We start from the raw sequence: 18,831 nt of genomic DNA, 5'->3' as shown, positions 1-18,831 counted from the left end.
TGCATTCCTCTTCTGCATGCCATGAAGAGGACAAAGATCCCTGAAGGAGACAGCAACCCACCACCAAAGTGGAAATATTTCTCTCTTTCCCTAGAGAGCACGGCCCACGCCCAGGCTGAGCTCTGCATTCCTGACGATCAGAAAAATTGCTTTTAAAGGATGAGATCTGCACTCTGCAGAGCTCAGTAATTATTATTTTTTTGGGGGGGGGGTAAGAACACCACATACACACAAACACCCTTTCCCCCTACCCATAATTTGAAGGTGTTAAAATGGGAGCGTGCAAGGGCCCTGATCCAGGGAGGTCTTTTTCCCCCATTGCGTTTCCAACGCACAGCCCACAGAGATGTCTCTGAGCGCCTGGGTTGAAGGTCAAGGGAGCCACTTGTGAAATCAGACTGAAGTCGGGAATAACCGCTCCGAAAGCCGCTCTCGGAGCCGAAGGCCAAGTTGTAAACAAATTAATACGGACGAGCCTTGAGGAAGCGCTTCTTCCTGAATGCTGATTTAGTCATTTCTACAAAGCAGCAAACGGATCACGCCGTAAGAGACATGGCGTGTGTGAGTTCGGGTGGTGATCCTGAGGTCCGACAGCAGCATCCGCCCCGAGCCTTGAACCAGGTGGATGCAAGCCTGGCTTTTTTTGCTGATATCAGCAGCGCCTAGCCTTGTCCGATGCCACCATTAAGTAGACCTAAACAGGGTCATTTTTACGCCAAGGAGTCCCTGCCTCCGCCGTATGCATCTCCCTGCAAACCCACGCAACAAACTGCAAAACTGGGTCAGTTTGCTTTTCATGTCGGCATTCATTTAGACAATATTGCTGCATGCATACTAAAGAAAAGACTCTTACAGTACTTTATATCCTGCAAGCAGCAATTTGTATGTCTCCAGCCAAAGTCTCCAAGGTGTCATCCCAAAAGAAGAAAAAGAAGAAGAGGAGGAAGAAGAAGAAGAAAATAACAACAACAACAACATCAATAATAATAATAATAATAATAATAATAATAATAATAATAATAATATATGCTGCCTATCTGAAGGGGTTTCCCCAGCCACTCTGAGCAGCTCTTAACAAAATATTAAAAACACAGCAAAACATAAACATTAAAAGCTTCCCATTGAGTTTAGGCATTAATTTAATTTGGTTTCTTTTTTAAAAAAGTATTTTATTGAATTTCCAACACATCATCATCATCATCATCACCATCATCATTATTTTTCCACCCTTTCCCCAGACTGGAACTCAAGGCTGCTTGCAAAAATTAAATACAAACAAAATGCACATAGCTAAAAACACTCGGAAGATAATTGTTAAAACGTAATTGAACTCAAAATTAAAATATATATTGAAAAATCAGTTCTGTTACAATGCAGATAATAAAAACAGCAAAGTGCTGCTTAACAGTCCTTTCCTTAAAAAACAGCCTTTTCCCAAAGGCCTGTTGGAGCAAGGAGGTCTCCTACCAGCCGAAGAATAGCAAGGAGGGAGCCAGTCTGGCTTCTCTAGGGAGCAGCCACCAAGAAGGCCCTCTCCTGCCTCCCCACCAAGCATGCCTGTCAGGGTGCGGGGGACAGAGTGAAGGGCCTCCCCAGAAGATTGCAGAGCCTGCTAGAGGTTCATATAGGAGAATATGGTCTTTCAGATTGTTGTTGTTGTTGTTGTTTAGTCGTTTAGTCGTGTCCAACGCTTCATGACCCCCTGGACCAGAGCACGCCAGGCACTCCTGTCTTCCACGAACTCCCGCAGTTTGGTCAAACTCATGCTGGTAGCTTCGAGAACACTGTCCAACCATCTCATCCTCTGTCGTCCCCTTCTCCTTGTGCCCTCCATCTTTCCCAACATCAGGGTCTTTTCCAGGGAGTCTTCTCTTCTCATAAGGTGGTCAAGTATTGGAGCCTCAGCTTCAGGATCTGTCCTTCCAGTGAGCACTCAGGGCTGATTTCCTTCAGAATGGAGAGGTTTGATCTTCTTGCAGTCCATGGGACTCTCAAGACTCTCCTCCAGCAGCATAATTCAAAAGCATCCATTCTTCAGCGATCAGCCTTCTTTGTGGTCCAGCTCTCACTTCCATACAGCACTACTGGGAAAACCATAGCTTGAACTATACGGACCTTTGTTGGCAAGGTGATGTCTCTGCTTTTTAAGATGCTGTCTGGTCTTTCAGATAGTCTACGCCAAACCAAATAGATTAGAACATGGCATTTCTCCCATGGTGAATACAGTTGCAAGGAGTTGCAGAGAAGTTCTAAGGCAAATAGCACACACAATGTTGTCGATTTCATTCCCATATGTCTCTTCAGAAGTTGCATGTGTTTGTGGTGGTCTTTGATCATCCCTACGCAAGTGTAAGATGAAGGGTTGCCAAGCTGCATGGTCTTGAGCAGGGGTCAGCAAACTTTTTCAGCAGGGGGCCAGTCCATTGTCCCTCAGACCTTGTGGGGGGCCGGATTTTTTTTGGGGGGGGGGGAATGAACGAATTCCTATGCCCCACAAATAACCCAGAGATGCATTTTAAATAAAAGGACAGATTCTACTCATGTAAAAACACGCTGATTCCCAGACCTTCCGCTGGCCAGATTTAGAAGGCAATTGGGCGTTGCTCTGTCCTGGCTCCTGCCAACCTAGCAGTTCAAAAGCACACCATTGCAAGTAGATAAATAGGTACCACCGTGGTGGGAAGGTAAACGGCATTTCCGTGCGCTCTGGTTTCCTTCACGGTGTTCTGTTGTGCCAGAAGCGGTTTAGTCCTGCTGGCCACATCACCCGGAAAGCTGTCTGTGGACAAACGCCGGCTCCCTCGGCCTGAAAGCGAGATGAGCGCCGCAACCCCATAGTCACCTTTGACTGAACTTTACCGTCCAGGGGTCCTTTACCTTTACCTTTTACATTAGTCTCTCGGGGCCTTCTCTTCTTTCCAATCCATGGAGTCCATTTCAGGCCTGACGCTTGTGTTCCTCGCCTCCTAGTTGGTGATGATGTTCAGCATGTGCCAGGGGATGGGAGAAGGCTCTGCATCCCCCCCCCTTTGCTTGTCCTCCTTTTAAGTATTCTTCCCATCGTCAACAATTTTTACGACGGCCCTCCTGCACAACAGGGAGCAATTAAAGTCTGCCTGCAGCCCTGCTTTCTGTTGTTGTCTCTGATCTGGGACCGTTGCAGCTGAACCTGGTTCATGTTCCTTAATATTCTGATCCAGTGCTTTCCCCGTGGCTGGCTCACGTCTGGAGCAGATCTGCTGGCTTAGTGTGGCTGAGCTGCCTATCTCCCTTCCTCCTTGCAGCCGAGAGAGAGAAAGAGTCTGCGTAGAATATCAACGCTGGTTGCTCATCCAAGGTTGAGAATGGCAGGTTTGCTGGGAGCCCATTGCAACCTGTATCTGCCCTATACAGTGGTACCTTGGGTTACATACGCTTCAGGTTACATATGCTTCAGGTTACAGACTCGGCTAACACAGAAATAGTACCTCGGGTTAAGAACTTTGCTTCAGGATGAGAACAGAAATCGTGCTCCGACGGCGCGGCAGCAGCAGGAGGCCCCATTAGCTAAAGTGGTGCTTCAGGTTAAGAACAGTTTCAGGTTGAGAACGGACCTCCGGAACGAATTAAGTACTTAACCCAAGGTACCACTGTACAGTAATACCTTGGGTTACAGACGCTTCAGTTTGCGTGTTTTCGGGTTGCACACTGCGCCGAACCCGGAAATAACGGAACGGGTTAATTCGAGGTTTGGGCACTCACGCATGTGCAGAAGCACTAAATCATGCTTTGCGCATGGGCAGAAGCGCCGAATCGCAACCCGCACGTGTGCAGATGTGACGCTGTGGGTCACAAACGTGCCTTCCGCATGGATCACGTTTGCAACCCAAGCGTCCACTGTACTGGAGTTGGCTTGCTGGTCAGTTAGGCAGCCATGATGACCATCCATTACAGGTTTGGGGGACATTTTTCAAGATCTAGGTGGAAATTTGCCTCCCTCTCCTGCATTGCCAGTGAAAGTTGCCTAGAGGCCACATTTGCATGGTGAAGATCTGTGTCTTAGACAATGTAATTCAGTAGGCTAGCGTCCTTCTACATGCAAAAGAGATGCTCTGTGGCTGAGCTGTATCCCTTCCTCTTAGGGTGGTACATAGCACACAGGGCTTAAATAGTCTCACAGTTCCTGGCTCCCTTCCCCACCCCAGTTCCCTTCTGGGAAAGGAACAAGGAGCAATGAAACCCAGGACAGGCCTTCATATGCCTTTGTAGATTTCAAAGAGGCTTACAGGTGCTTGTCTTGAAAGACCTACATTGGCTCCCAGTACGTTTCCGAGCACAATTCAAAGTGTTGGTGCTGACCTTTAAAGCCCTAAACGGCCTCGGTCCAGTATACCTGAAGGAGCGTCTCCACCCCCATCATTCTGCCCGGACACTGAGGTCCAGCGCCGAGGGCTTTTGGCGGTTCCCTCACTGCGAGAGGCCAAGTTACAGGGAACCAGGCAGAGGGCCTTCTCGGTGGTGGCGCCTGCCCTGTGGAACGCCCTCCCATCAGATGTCAAAGCGATAAATAACTACCTGACATTCAGAAGACATCTTAAGGCAGCCCTGTTCAGGGAAGTTTTTAATCTGTGATATTTTACTGTATTTTTGGTTTCTATGGAAGCAGCCCAGAGTGGCTGGGGAAACCCAGCCAGATGGGGCACACAATTCCAGCGTTCTCCATAACTTCCTAGCAGTCAGTAACTCTTCAAATGCTTTTCTTTTGCACACTTGATTTTTATGACTTGGCTAGCATTTCTGAGATTTGTTCTATCAGCAAATAGGCGATTGCGTCACAGACTGCTCTCCTTTATTTTGCTGACTTTGGAGTATTCCTGTTTGCATTGCAATCATGAGGATGATAATGGTGATGAAGAAGATGATGATCATGTTGTGATTTACTCCCAAGTTGAGAGGATGGACAATTCTGTCAGAAACGGAAGTGGGTTGCTTGTCCATCACAGGTCTGGAATGGAAATAGCGGAAGCGAAAAATGAGTAGTATTCACCTTTGGGGTTTTTTTTGGTAGCCTGCAACAGTTACATAAATTATTGTGTTATTTACTGCATTGCTTTGACATTTCCATTCTGTTGAAGTGCACTGAAATTAATTCCATAATTACGTAAGTTTCAGCCATAGCAGAAAAGTGAGATGAATAACATAGGAGGTTTTTAGTGGAAGCTGGACTGTGGTGGAACATAAGCAGCACTGATTGCATTGAACTCAGGACAGAAATTGCTTCATCTGCACATCCTTATCTCCAAGTTCTGCGAACTTTCTGCTGGCTGACAGGAGAAAGGGGCGTTAAACCAACAGCTTTACTGACCAGAGGCCTGAACAGCCAGGTTTTTCACCTAGCGTTTGAAGACCAGGAATTTGGGTTCCAGGTTCAGTGGAAAGGGAGTTCAGGGCCAAGGCAACCGCCATAGAAAAATCCTTCCTGCATGTCCCACCAAATGAAGTGTTCCCAGCAGAGGAACTCTAATAAGTGCCTTCCCGGGCAACCTAAATTTGTGGGCAGCCTAATCCGGGGGGGGGGGGGGCGGGAGGCGCTCCATCAAGTATTTAGGTCCCAATTCATTCAGGGCTTTGTACCCTTTTAGTTTCCTTGCCAACAACTCTGAGCGATGAAGCCGAGAGATGTCTTGATCTGTCGCTGAGGCGTCACCACCCACCCATTCTGTTCCCTGGAGCATGTGAAAATAATAATAATAATATATTTATACCCCGCCCATCTGGCTGGGCTTCCCCAGCCATTCTAGGCAGCTTCCAACAAAATATTAAAATACCATAATGCATCAGACACTAAACGCTTCCCTAAAGAGGGCTGCCTTCAGATGTCTTCTAAAAGTCTGGTAGTTGTTTATCTCTTTGACATCTGGTGGGAGGGCGTTCCACAGGGCGGGTGCCACTACTGAGAAGGCCCTCTGCCTGGTTCCCTGTAACTTGGCTTCTCGCAGTGAGGGAACCGCCAGAAGGCCCTTGGCGCTGGACCTCAGTGTCCGGGTAGAACGATGGGAGTGGAGACGCTCCTTCAGGTATACTGGGCCGAGGCCATTTAGGGCTTTCAAGGTCAGCACCAACACTTTGAATTGTGCTCGGAAACGTACTGGGAGCCAATGCAGATCTCTCAGGACCGGTGTTATGCGGTCCCGGCAGCTGCTCCCAGTCACCAGTCTAGTTGCCGCATTCTGGATTAGTTGCAGTTTACAGGTCACCTTCAAAGGTAGCCCCACGTAGAGCGCAGTGCAGTAGTCCAAGCGGGAGATAACTAGAGCATGCACCACTCTGGCAAGACAGTCTGCGGGCAGGGAGGGTCTCAGCCTGCGTTATAAACAACAACAGCGCTTTTCCGGTCATCCTTTTCATGTCTTTGAAAATGGGAGACGTGAGCAGTACTGGCTCTGCTCCTTTTTGGCCCTATCGCATTTCCTCCCGGAGGTCAATTTTGTTTGCGCTGGATTGCCTGCGCACGTGCTGGGGTGGGAAGCCGAAGCGTTTGGCCTCCCTTTCGGCAGCATTCAGAGGTTGCTGCTTTGCTCCTTCGATGCAACCTTCCTTCTGCTGCAAGCAGGGCCCTATCGCATCGCCAGATCCGTGCAGATATCGTGCAACAGCCGTGGGGAAGGTCTTTCCGGGCGACCGCCACGTGGAGCAGAAGAGCCGGCTGGCGTGGCTGGTCTGGGGTTGCTGGGGATCGCTCGGCTTGAGGCTCTGCCCCCTCCTCTGGTTTTGCAGCCTGCGCAGCAAATCTCAGAGCAAAATCCACAGGGCCAGCGGAGCGTTGCTGGGGGCAGACGAGCCACCGCATGCCTGCTTTCCGAAGGCTGACGGATGCCTTCCTCGCCTGACCTTGATGCTCGTCCTTTTAGAAATCCCGTGAGCAATCTTGTGCGCCTTTCTGTGGGTCTTCGCCATCCATTTTCATTCAGCTTTTCCTAATCTGTTGACGTTCAGCTGGGTCACATCGTGACCCAAAGTGGATTGAATCTCTGGCGCCATTGTTTGTTGCCCCTTCGCTACACGCCACCTCAATCTCCCAAGCGTTGCCAGACTTGTTTTATTTTTAATTTTTTTGTTTTGTTTTTAGACTTCTATTTTTTTAAAAAAGATATTTATTGAAGTTTTACAAAAACATAAGTTTACAAAATGAAAAAAGGTCATATAAAAAGAAAAAGATACAAAAAAGAGAACACAGAAAAATACATGAAAAAGAAAAAAAAGGAATAAAAATACAAAAGAATTAAAAACAAATCCGTTTTTTATAACTTTGAACTCATTAGCTTATTTCCTTGGCCTCCTAACACCTCCCCTTTTTGTATTCCCATTTAAATAATCAAATCAGCAAATCTTTACCCTCTTTCGTTTATCTTAACTCTTAACTCTATATCTTAACATATTATAACTCTATATTTTCATCCATTATCAATTCATTTTTGCATATTCTTATTAACTTTGTTGCTAATGCCACTTATTTTCAATCCAACATCATTTTAACATTCATTAATTTTACAGTATTTCTGAAGATAGTCTTTAAATTTCTTCCAGTCTTCTTCCACCAACTCTTCTCCCAGGTCTCGGATTCTGCCAGTCATTTCCGCCAATTCCATATAATCCGTCACCTTCATCTGCCACTCTTCCAGGGTGGGTAACTCTTGTGTCTTCCAATACTTTGCAATAAGTATTCTTGCTGCTGCTGTTGCATACATAAAGAAAGTTCTATCCTTCTTTTGTTTTTAGACTTCTATACTGCCCTTCATCGTAAGATTTCAGGGTGATTCACAAGATAAAAATATGCGGTAGAAAAAGCACAAATAAATGGTTCAAACAAAAACAACAAAACAATGACAACAAACCCCCCTCCCACACCCCAGCTGATTTTTAATCAGCTAGCTGATTTCAGGTGCTTACCTAGGAAGCCACCAATGTAGGGGGACCATCACATATATAGTTCAAGGGGGAGCTCCATGTCACCACCCTGGGGAAGACCTTGTCCGTGTCACTGCTGTCAGAGGTACCTCAAGAAGGGCTGTCCCCCGCAGATTGCAGAGCCCGAGAAGGCAGGAATAGGAGTAGGCAACCCCTTAAGTACCGTATTTTTCGCTCTATAGGACGCCCTTTTTCCCCTCCAAAAATGAAGGGGAAATGTGTGTGCGTCCTATGGAGCGAATGCAGGCTCCCTGGCTTCAGCGATAGTAAGCCAAAGCCTCCGAAGCCTGCGCTCCGGAGGCTTCGCGTTGCTTCGGCTGAAGCCAGGAGAGTCTGCTCTTTGAGGCTGGCGGTGGGGAAAGCAGCGCTTCCCCCATCGCCAGCCCCAGAGGATGGGGGGCAGCAGGGAGGCGCGCGACGCCTTCCCGCTACTCTCCAACCCTCCTGTGGGCTTTTGCGGGAGATGGGGGAATTCCCCCACCTCCCGCAAAAGCAGGCAAAAGCCGCGCGCTCTTTAAAGGGGCTCCGTGGCTTCTGCTGGCTTTTCTAGGAGGTGGGGGAATTCCCCCACCTCCTAGAAAAGCCCGCAGGAGCCGCGCAGCCTTTAAAGAGCGCGCAGCTCTTGGGGGCTTTTCCCCAAGGAGGGAGAAGGGACTGACTGGCCGTTTCAGTCCCTTCTCCCTCCTGTTCGAAAAGCCCGCAGGAGTCACGCGGGGCTCCTGTGGGCTTTTGCGGGAGGTGGGGGAATTCCGCCACCTCCCGCAAAAGCAGGGAGAAGGTCTTGGAGTAGCGCACAGGCTGCGTGCAGCCTGTCCACTGCTTCCAGAGCTGCGAGGGGGGGGGGATCATATTTTTTCCTTGATTTCCCCCCCTGAAAACTAGGTGTGTCCTATGGTCCGGTGCGTCCAATCGTGCGAAAAATATGGTATTTGGGTCCTAAAACACCTTGAATTGGGCCTGGCAGCAAACAGGCAGGCAGTGCAACTCCCAAAGGAAAGGTGCACCTGCACTCTCAACTTCAGTTTATTAGCTCCCCTCCAACCTGTTGCTGCCCTAAGTGAACAAGATCTGCAGTTGCCTGTTGCGTATTTAATTTTATAGTGTGGCCCAGCATTGCGGGCCTCAGGGGACAGAGAGCCAGGTACAGGTGGCCAAAATTAAAAGGAGGCCCTGGACCCCTTTGGAAGGAAGGGAGGGAACAGAAAATGAATGAATGCTTGAATGCCTTGTTGCTGTTTGGAATAAAATCTTCCCACTCCACCTGAAAAAATGTCCCAAGGAAAAGGTTTGTTTTGCTAAAGAAAGCACCCTGATTATCACACCTAATGCATTTTGTGCATAATCGCTCTTAAGCAGAGGCAATGAAGAAACGGCCTCAGCGTTGCAATTTAACCATTAAATCACTGCATTTATACCTTTAATATGGCATTCACGGCCGCGAGAAGAGGGCCCGCGGGAGCTGCGATTCAAAGATTCGATTAGCGCTGGCAGTTGCCAAGTGTAACCAAAACTGCACACTTAGGATTTTGCTTAACCTTTGACCGCCGCAAGCGCTCAGAGTCCGCTGTGGTTAGGCGTTTCCTTAGTCGCCCGAGCACTCTTTTTGACGTGAACGCATATGCCTTTTAACAAGGCATTCTGTGTGTTGCATCGACACTCACACGTTTTGTGGAGCAACGGTTCTGTTGTATCTTTGGAGTAAATCCTGTGTTTTGGAAGGGGAGGGCTGTAGCTCAGGGGCACTTGCAACCAGACCGTGCCCTCCACTTTCTCTGGCCGCAGCACGTTCTGCACCCCATCGCTTGGACTCCAATGCGCTCTACGTGGGGCTACCTTTGAAGGTGATCCAGAAACTGCAATTAATCCAGAATGCGGCAGCTAGACTGGTGACTGGGAGCGGCCGCCGAGACCACATAACACCAGTCCTGAGAGATCTACATTGGCTCCCGGTACATTTCCAGGCACAATTCAAAGTGTTGGTGCTGACCTTGAAAGCCCTAAACAGCCTCGGCCCAGTAGACCTGAAGGAGCGTCTCCACCCCCATCATTCAGCCCAGACACTGAGGTCCAGCTCTGACGGCTTTCTGGTGGTTCCCTCATTGCGAAAAGTGAGGTTACGGGGAACCAGACAGAAGGCCTTCTCGGTAGTGGCGCCCGTCCTGTGGAACGCCCTCCCATCAGATGTCAAGGAAATAAGCAACTATCCTATTTTTAAAAGACATATGAAGGCAGCCCTGCTTAGGGAAGTTTTCAATGTTTAATGCTGTATTGTTTTTAGCACTTGATTGGGAGCTGCCCAGAGCGGCTGGGGAAACTCAGCCAGATGTGTGGGGTATAAATAATAATAATAATAATAATAATAATAATAATAATAATAGTTCAATATTATTATTATTATTATTATTATTATTATTATTATTATTATTATTGCTGCTGCTGCTTGCCACCCTCCAGCATCCGCTGTCTGAGGCATCCACCTCACTCTGCCTAACAGCAGGGACAGGCACGGAAGTGCAGGAGGGCCTGTGGTTCCAGGCCAGAGCTTCTCCTTTGCGTGCAGGAGACCGCCGGTTCAATCCGTGACACGTTCCCACCAAAAACAGTGCATGGCGTGAGCTACCCGTGAGCTGTAGAAGAGCCCCAGAATTCGATTGCCATGCACAGAGCCAGTGTGGTGTAGTGGTTAAGAGCAGTAGTCTTGTAATCTGGGGAACCGGGTTCGCGTCTCCGCTCCTCCACATGCAGCTGCTGCGTGACCTTGGGCCAGTCACACTTCTTTGAAGTCTCTCAGCCCCACTCACCTCACAGAGTGTTTGTTGTGGGGGAGGAAGGGAAAGGAGAATGTTAGCCGCTTTGAGACTCCTGAAGGGGAGTGAAAGGCGGGATATCAAATCCAAACTCTTCTTCTTCTTCTTCTTCTTAGCAGGCATGCAGGGGCTTGCCTGCAGGCAGGTTGATGGAAGGAAGCGTCTTGTCCCAAGACGGAGAGTCCAAAAGCCCTTCTTCCCAGAATTTTGGCAGGGCCATCCGAGCGAGTTAATGCCATGGCGCGAAGATCACGAGATTATAATTATTTCTGCGCATGAAATATTAATCAAGAGTGGGAAGGGAAATCTCTGGTTCCATGGCAAACTCCAATTAAGAGTCAGAGTTCCTCACTCGAGGAGATGCTGCTGGAATAGCAATGGTGAGGAGCTGATAGGAACCAGGGGCCAGAGTGTCAAGGGTGACTTCCCCCCTTTCTTCCTTTTAATATTATTTTCCTTCCTGCTGAGTGTGAGTTTCGCTGAACCTAAAAGTGCACGGATGGGGAATGTGGGTCTGCTTTCCTAAAGGTCAGGAGTCTTTCCGTATGCAGCCGTGGCGGGTGTCTTGCCAAATGCAAGGTGGTTCTTCTAAAATGAGATTCAGAAGTAATACAAAACACAAGTGGGCGAGAAGATTAAAGATGTTATTCTAAACAGCAAGAAATATACACATACCAAGCATGCACTTCAATCTGCCACTTGGAAGCCCTCAAGAAGTGGTGAAGTGACTCCCCCAGGTAGCTTCAGTTTGCACGGTCCCACTGCCAGATCAGAGCTTCTCAGAAGTTTTGCCCACAGCCATCCGATTTATAGATAGCTAGATACGTGCAGATTATTCATTAGTCACCCCCTGCCCATGTCTCTTTTTCTCAAAACAATGTCCAGCATCCAAGAAGATACCCATCACTATCTCTTCCTCCTAACTGATTAGGACATTATAGGCTGTTCTCATGCCATCAAAGAACTTCAGAGGAAGGGAGGAAGAGGACAACCATGTCAGATCACTGACTTCTCAATATACAATTTTTCTTCCGCGGGTGGCGTGGCATGTCCTTCTTCTCCTTCCATCAAAAGACTTTCCTAGCCAGACTAGGATGAGCAATGGAAGAGCAACCATGTTTGCCTCCGGCGAATGGTCCTTCCAGCAAATTCTGTATGCCTTGTACCATGTCCATCGGTCACCTTAAGTTTCCGGGTACACGTTTGCATGTTTGGGGCTGGAGAGGACAGGACTTCGCCCTCGTAAGTCCATGGGGATGGCATTGACTCCTGGGCCTTGGAGTATAGAAGAGGACAGATCAGTGTTTCGTTGGGCCCTGCACACAGCAGGTCTTGGGCTCAGTCTGTGACATCTCCAGTCAAAAGGATCTCGGGCCTGGAAAATGTAGGGCAGGAGTAGCCAGCCTGGTTCAGACATGGCGCAGAACCCCATGAGCAAAAGGAACATGCACTGGCATCTGGGTTGGCTATCAAATGCATTCTCAGGTCTGCTGGAGATCTGTGTCCTGTTGCACTAACACCAGGTAATTATATTAGGAATCGTAAAGGTAAAGGGTAAAGGGACCCCTGACCATTAGGTCCAGTTGTGGCTGACTCTGGGGTTGCGGTGCTCACTTTATTGGCCGAGGGAGCCGACGTACAGCTTCCGGGTCATGTGGCCAGCATGACTAAGCCGCTTCTGGAGAACCAGAGCAGCGCACGGAAATGCCGTTTACCTTCCCGCCGGAGCAGTACCTATTTATCTACTTGCACTTTGACGTGCTTTTGAACTGCTAGGTTGGCAGGAGCAGGGACCGAGCAACGGGAGCTCACCCCGCCGTGGGGATTCGAACCGCCGACCTTCTGATTGGCAAGTCCTAGACTCTGTGGTTTAGACCACAGCGGCACCCATAAGGAGTCTCAAAGCGGCTAACATTCTCCTTTCCCTTCCTCCCTCACAACAAACACTCTGTGAGGTGAGTGGGGCTGAGAGACTTCAGAGAAGTGTGACTACCCCAGGTCACCCAGCAGCTGCATGTGGAGGAGCGGAGACGCGAACCCGGTTCCCCAGATTACGAGACTACCGCTCTTACCCACTACACCACACTGGCTGTTGGTGGTCCTTTATTACTAGCCTTTGAATGGCCCCGTCTGGTGGAGATAAGCCCCTGGTGCTTTTCTGCCTTCAGTCTGGGTGAGTGGAAGTTCCTGCACCTGTTACCTGCATATTTGGCTGGAGGTAGACCAGAGATCTGCTGCATATCTCTACTCAGAGATTAGCAGGAGATTGGCAAGGATCTCCCATCTCCCAAGATCCCATAAGCCTGACGTTTGCCCTGTTCTGCCATTGACTAACCTCACACTTACATCTCCATAGCCACAGATCCCATCCACACATCCGTTGATTCCAGTTCCTTGATGCTTACTGTTTTTTTCCATTTCCCATTTGGGGTGAGCGCTCAATTAATGTGGAGCATTGGTAGCAGTTTTGATTCAGGATGGAACCGCTTGACCACTTGATCTACAAGTGTTGCTTCCCCTGTAGATCTTGCAGATGCTTCAACATCTCCCCAGATTGCTGTGTGCCAAGTTCTGAAAAGACCCTCAAAATAAGGGTGCTCTGATCTGCACACACTGTAATATTGTGTGCCCCAAACAAAGCCCACTGTGTCCCTCTTAGTTTTGTGTATGTTCACCAGTGCTGTAAAAGAGTAAGAATATTTTCAGAACTTCTTGTCGCTGCTTGACTAAGCATTCTCCAGGGACTAACTTGGCTTTAAGATTCTGAAAAGTTCTGGTTTAAGAAGGTCTTATTTCTTGCCATATCTGAAAAACTCACTCGTTCTTTATGAGTTTCCAGGGGTAAAGCCAAACCTTCGGACTACGCAGCTACGTGGCGTTGGTTCACAACTTATACCAAAAGGCAAACTTTATAGCTGGCGTGTTATTGCAAAGTATGATATCTTGATTTGGTTGTAATTCAGAACTTACTACCGTCCACTCCGCTGTGCTTCTGTGGAACCAAAATCTTATTATTCATAACATTGCTTTTATCTCTCTGCCACAATCATTTCTCCACTCCACACCTCTTAAGTTGTGGACCATATGATTTGAAACCGGCAAGCCACTGTTTCTGTACCTCTCAGGCGTTTGCATTGTTATACCGTGTTTTTCGCTCCATGAGATGCACCTAGTTTTTAGAGGAGGAAAACAAGAAAAAAAAAGTATTCTGAACGAAATAGTGGGTGTATGATTTTTGTGTGATTTGACAGTGAGTTTAGGGTAGCCCAATGCAAAAATCCTGAGAATCCATGTGGATCCGTGCTTTGTAACCACGTTTTTGTGCCATTGCAGCCCCACGAAACAGTGGATGCGTGGGTTTTTTTGTGTGCAGGCTGTAGCCATGGATATGCTATGTGATCTGATGGTGAATTTGGGGTGACCCCGTGCAAAAATCCTGAGGATCCATGGGTTTTTACCTCCCCCCTCTCAGGCAGACTCTTTTATTGCTAGCGTCCCTTATCTCCCTCCCCAATTGCTTGCTGATTAGTGGCTTTGTTTCAACACCCACTTCCCTCTTTTTCTTTTCTTTTTTTTAAAAAAGCATGATCTGCTTTTCGCCCCTGGGCAATTCGGCTCCAGGGAACACTCCATAAGACACACAGACATTTCCCTTTACTTTTTAGGAAGAAAACAGTGTGTCTTATGGAGCGAATAATACGGTAGGGAATGAAATACGTTATATATATATATATGTGTGTGTGTGTGTGCGCGCGCAAAAATAAAAAGGTGCTTCTTGCATTGTTCCTGCTTCTGACAGCTACCTTGTGTTCTGCCTCTCTCGGTGTCCCAGGGCATCATCTCTCCGGTGGAACACGGGGACCAAGGAGCGGATGCTCATCAAGGTGACGGACCGCGAGCCCAGCTTCCTCATGCACCAGGGCAACGGCTACACCCCTGACAACCAGCAGGGCACGCGGTCGCGCCGGCCCTCGGGCGGCCAGCCATCCCCCAACCTCCAGACTTTTGCCCCCGACTCGGACAACTCTGTCTTCTTCCCGGAGAGGAAGCAGTCGCCCTTTCTGAAGCGGGCCGAGCACGTCGGCAGCTGCTCCCCGCTGCTGGGGCGCGGCGACTCCTTCTGCTCCCCGCTCCAGGCCCAGCACCGCAAGCACTCCAGCGAGTCACAGCCGTCGTCTCCGCGCTATGCCTACGAGCCGCCCTTGTACGAGGAGCCACCCATGGAGTACCAGGCTCCGATCTACGACGAGCCGCCCGTGGACATGCAGTTTGAGGCCAGCGGGAGCTACAAGGCCGGCTCTCCGCAGAAGTCCCCGATCCGCAAGCCGCACCCTTTCCTGCAGTCGCCCAAGCAGGGCTCCAACTCCCCCTACCAGCAGCTGGTCTTGACCAAGCAGAAGGGGCCCGACCGCTTCATGAGCCTGGAGTATAGCCCCGCCGGCAAGGAGTACGTCCGGCAGCTGGTCTACGTCGAGCAGTCGGGCTCCAGCCCCAAGATGAAGACCGGCTTGCGGCACAAATACTCGCCGAACCCCATCGGCGGCTCCTACTCTCTCCAGCACAGCCCTTGCCTGGTGAGGGACCAGCGGCTGGAGGTCAAGTCCGGCGACTACAGCAGCATGGAAGGGGCGGACTTCCGGCACAGCCCGCCCGTCTCGCAGGGGGACGACTCCATGTCGTGGTCCAGCCAGCACAACACCATGTCCTCCACCGGCTACTCGCCTGGTACGCGCAAGAGGAAAAGCCGGAAGCCGTCGCTCTCGTACGACCCCAACGCCTCCTCCACCGACGGCTCGGGCGAGCGGGAGGAAGGGCTGGCAGAGGAGAGGGCGCCCTCGGGCTGCAGCCGGCCCCAGATGAACCGCATGGAGAGCCGCTCAGTGGAGGCCGAGTCGAGCCGGGGCTTCCCTGAGCCCTTCCTGGCCCAGGCCCGGCTGGCGTGGGAGGCCCAGCAAGCCCACTACCACATGCGGCAGAGGAGCAGCTGGGACTCGCAGAAGGACGGCTCGGGCTACGAGAGCGACGGAGCGGTGCCCCTCCCCATGCCGGGGCCCGTGGTGCGGGCCTTCAGCGAGGACGAGGCGCTGGCCCAGCAGGAAAACAAGCACTGGAAGCGCAACACCTTTGAGAAGCTCGGCTTCCCCCAGATCCTGCTGGAGAAGAGCGTGTCGGTGCAGACCAACCTGGCGTCGCCCGAGCCGTACCTGCATCCGTCCCAGGTAAGGCACTGGCGCTTCAGGTGCCCCTTTCAGGAAGGGTCCGTCATGGGAGCAAATCGTCCCTCTGATGACAAGGGAGAGTAGGAAACATTTCAGAAGGACCTCTTTGGGGATCGGATTAGGGCTGTGGAACACAGGAATCGGTCTTTTACAGAGTCAGACTATTATTCCATTAGCTTAGTATAGTCTGTACTGACCGGCAGTGGCTGCCTCCAGGGTTTCGGGTAGGGGACGTTCCTGGCTGTACCTGGAGATGCCGGCAGGGATTGAATTTGGGATATGCTTTGCCCTTGTGCTCTAACCCTGATTTTGAAACTACTATATTGGGCATCCTTGAACTAAGGCTATAGAAGAGTTGCGGTCTCCCGCCTGAGTTGTATTGGTATTGCTCAGTGTCCTTTGGGGGACGGGACATAGCTCAATGATAGGGCCTCTGCTTTGCATGCAGAGGGTCCTGGGTTCAATTCCTGGTGTCTCCAGGGATGCCTGAAACCCTGGAGAGCCACTGCGAATCAGTCTCGACATTGCTGAGTTAGATGCATTGCAGGAGGTTGGACTACATGTCCCTTGGGGTCCCTTCCATCTCTACAATTCTGTGGTTCTTTTGTATCACCAGGCAGCTTCCTGTGTCCTATGTCCAGCCCCTTTGGCTCCTGCCACTTCTGTGCATTCTTCGTCATCTTTGACCCTCACTTGCCTACAGTTGCAGCTTAATCCATTTCCTGTGCTGGCCTATGTCAATTTATCCGTGATACCCATAAACCAAACTGTTTCTCCAGCAGCAGCCAGAGCAATGAGAGCTGAGGGCCTGATCCACCAGGCTGTTCTTACGTCCTTAGGTTCTTCGCTAAAAAACTGGAGACCTGCTTTCATTGATGCCTCTGGTTTACATTTTACGGCTAGATAATCCTTGGGATCCCGTCCAAACTCTACAGTTCTAGGATTCTGAGATGTTTGCTCTATTAAACCACCAAACCAACCAGTGTCTCTACTTCCCCTCTCCTTGAAGCCGCTTGGTCTTCCAGGAATCAAGAGATGATGCTGAGCTAAAAGCAAGGCTGGTGGAGGCAGCTGGCCTGTCCAGTCACCCCAGATGCTTTAAGACAGGTTGGAGATCTTGTGGGCCCCCCAGATGTTGTTCGACAGCTGCACCCATCATTGTTGACCATGGGCAATCCCCCTACCTGAGGGATGATGGGAGCTGGGGGTCCAGCAACAGGTGAGGTGCCACACAGTGCTCAGTCTGGCTTCACGGAGATCTCTTAGCGTTCTTATTAAGCAAGTCAAAATTCTACCAATTGAAGGATTGACTTGGAGATCCTGGGTCACAGGGAGGTCAGGCTGGCCTCAACCAGATCCAGGGCGTTTTTGGCTGTGGCCCCGATCTGGTGGAACGCTCTGTCACAAGAGACTAGGGCCCTGCAGGACTTGACATCTTTCCGCAGGGCCTGCAGAGCTGTTCCACCTGGCCTTTGGCCAAGGCACAGTCTGACCCGCTCCTTCTGTAATCCTCATAGAACTCTAGCCCAATGGTTGCCATTAATTTGACTCTGGTTTGATTTTAAAATGGATTTTAGAATGCTGTGTTACTTTTATTGTTGTTAGACGCTCTGAGCGTCTCGGCTGGGGAGGGCGGGATATAAATAAAATTTTATTTTTATTATTATTATTGAGCCCTTAGCAGATTCTCCAGTGAGCTTGGAGAGGCACCAAGTCCATCTGCCCAAACCCTAGCCAGTGTTTATCTGACGTTGCGCTCGTATAAGGCTTTCTTAGCTGACACACAGTATAATAACAATTCAAATTGGGGAAGGACGGGCCTCTCAATGTTTTTTCCTCTGTGAAGAACGCCACTTTTGAATGCACGCTTCTCTCTTTCCTCCCTCCCCCCCCCCCCGATTTTCTTTTATTTCATTCTATAATAAGAGAGAGCAGCTATGGCAACAGATAAAAATTAAAAGATGAGAAGGAAGACTGTGAGATAGGGCTGCAGGATGATTAACCAAGCCAAGTGCGGCGCTTAAGCGAAGCTTGCCAGGGTATCGAAATCTTAGGTTTTGAACCACGTCCTGGGGTTTTTCACTTCTGATCTTGGGAGCGCTGAGCAGCTGACATTTACACACACACACACACACACACACACGAAAAAATAGCTGGAAAGTATTTTGATTCTGGGAAATGAAAGGCTTTGTGTGAATAACATAGTGGGGAGAGGATTTCAAAGAAACTCGGATGAGTCATACTTTGAGCAGGCTGGGGCTCTGCGTTGCATCAAGGGGCCTGTTCTGATCTTCCTCTCTCCCTTTCTCTCTCTCTCTCTAATTCATAAAAGCACCGTGGAAGGGGCTTCCGAAACAAATTTCAATCTCTGTTTGTTCATTTGAATCTGCTCTTTCTAAAGGGAGAGCGTTCTCCCCTTCCTCTCTACGCCAAGCAATCCAAACCCTTGGGGGAAACGATTCTCTGTTCAGCAGCCTGGTGTTGCTGGGAGATGGAGATTCAGAAGAGGAAAGAGGAGCTGCAGAAATAGAGGGCTTGAAGCCCCCCCCTCCACCTGCCCCCCCGGCCTGTTTAACATGGGCTGTCAAATGTCATCCCAAGCAGGGAAGCTTCGTTCCTTGACTCGGACTTCAAGGGATAAAGGGGCAGGGTTCAAAGCTCAGTGTTTTGCATGCAGAGATGTCCGTGGTTCTGTTCTTGCCACCTTCAATTGAAAGGACCTGGGAGGAAGTCATTTGGCAGATTCACTTTGGCTCAGGTTTCGGAAGAGCTGCTGCCGGTCCGAGCAGGCAGCATTGGGATAGGCGGACCAATTCTCTGATCTGGGGTAAGGCAGCTTCCCTTGTTCCTAGGGCTAC

The 18,831-nt window shown here is 49.7% G+C and overlaps 1 protein-coding gene across 3 annotated transcripts in view; it reads left to right on the top strand.

The window, feature by feature from the left end:
• Positions 1–18,831, top strand: part of ARHGAP39 (Rho GTPase activating protein 39) — a 216,131-nt gene that overhangs the window by 139,311 nt on the left and 57,989 nt on the right. For all 3 annotated transcript variants that reach the window (XM_083621933.1, XM_083621934.1, XM_083621932.1), the window contains exon 4: positions 14,587–15,973. In XM_083621933.1, coding sequence (XP_083478059.1) covers positions 14,587–15,973 — 1,387 coding nt within the window. The remainder of the gene's footprint in view (positions 1–14,586; positions 15,974–18,831) is intronic.

This window comes from Podarcis filfolensis (genome assembly GCF_964270895.1).
Source record: "Podarcis filfolensis genome assembly, chromosome: 7".
Classification (NCBI taxonomy): Eukaryota; Metazoa; Chordata; class Lepidosauria; order Squamata; family Lacertidae; genus Podarcis; species Podarcis filfolensis.
Note: the sequence above shows the minus strand (reverse complement) of the source record. Positions and strands in the feature narration are given on the sequence as shown.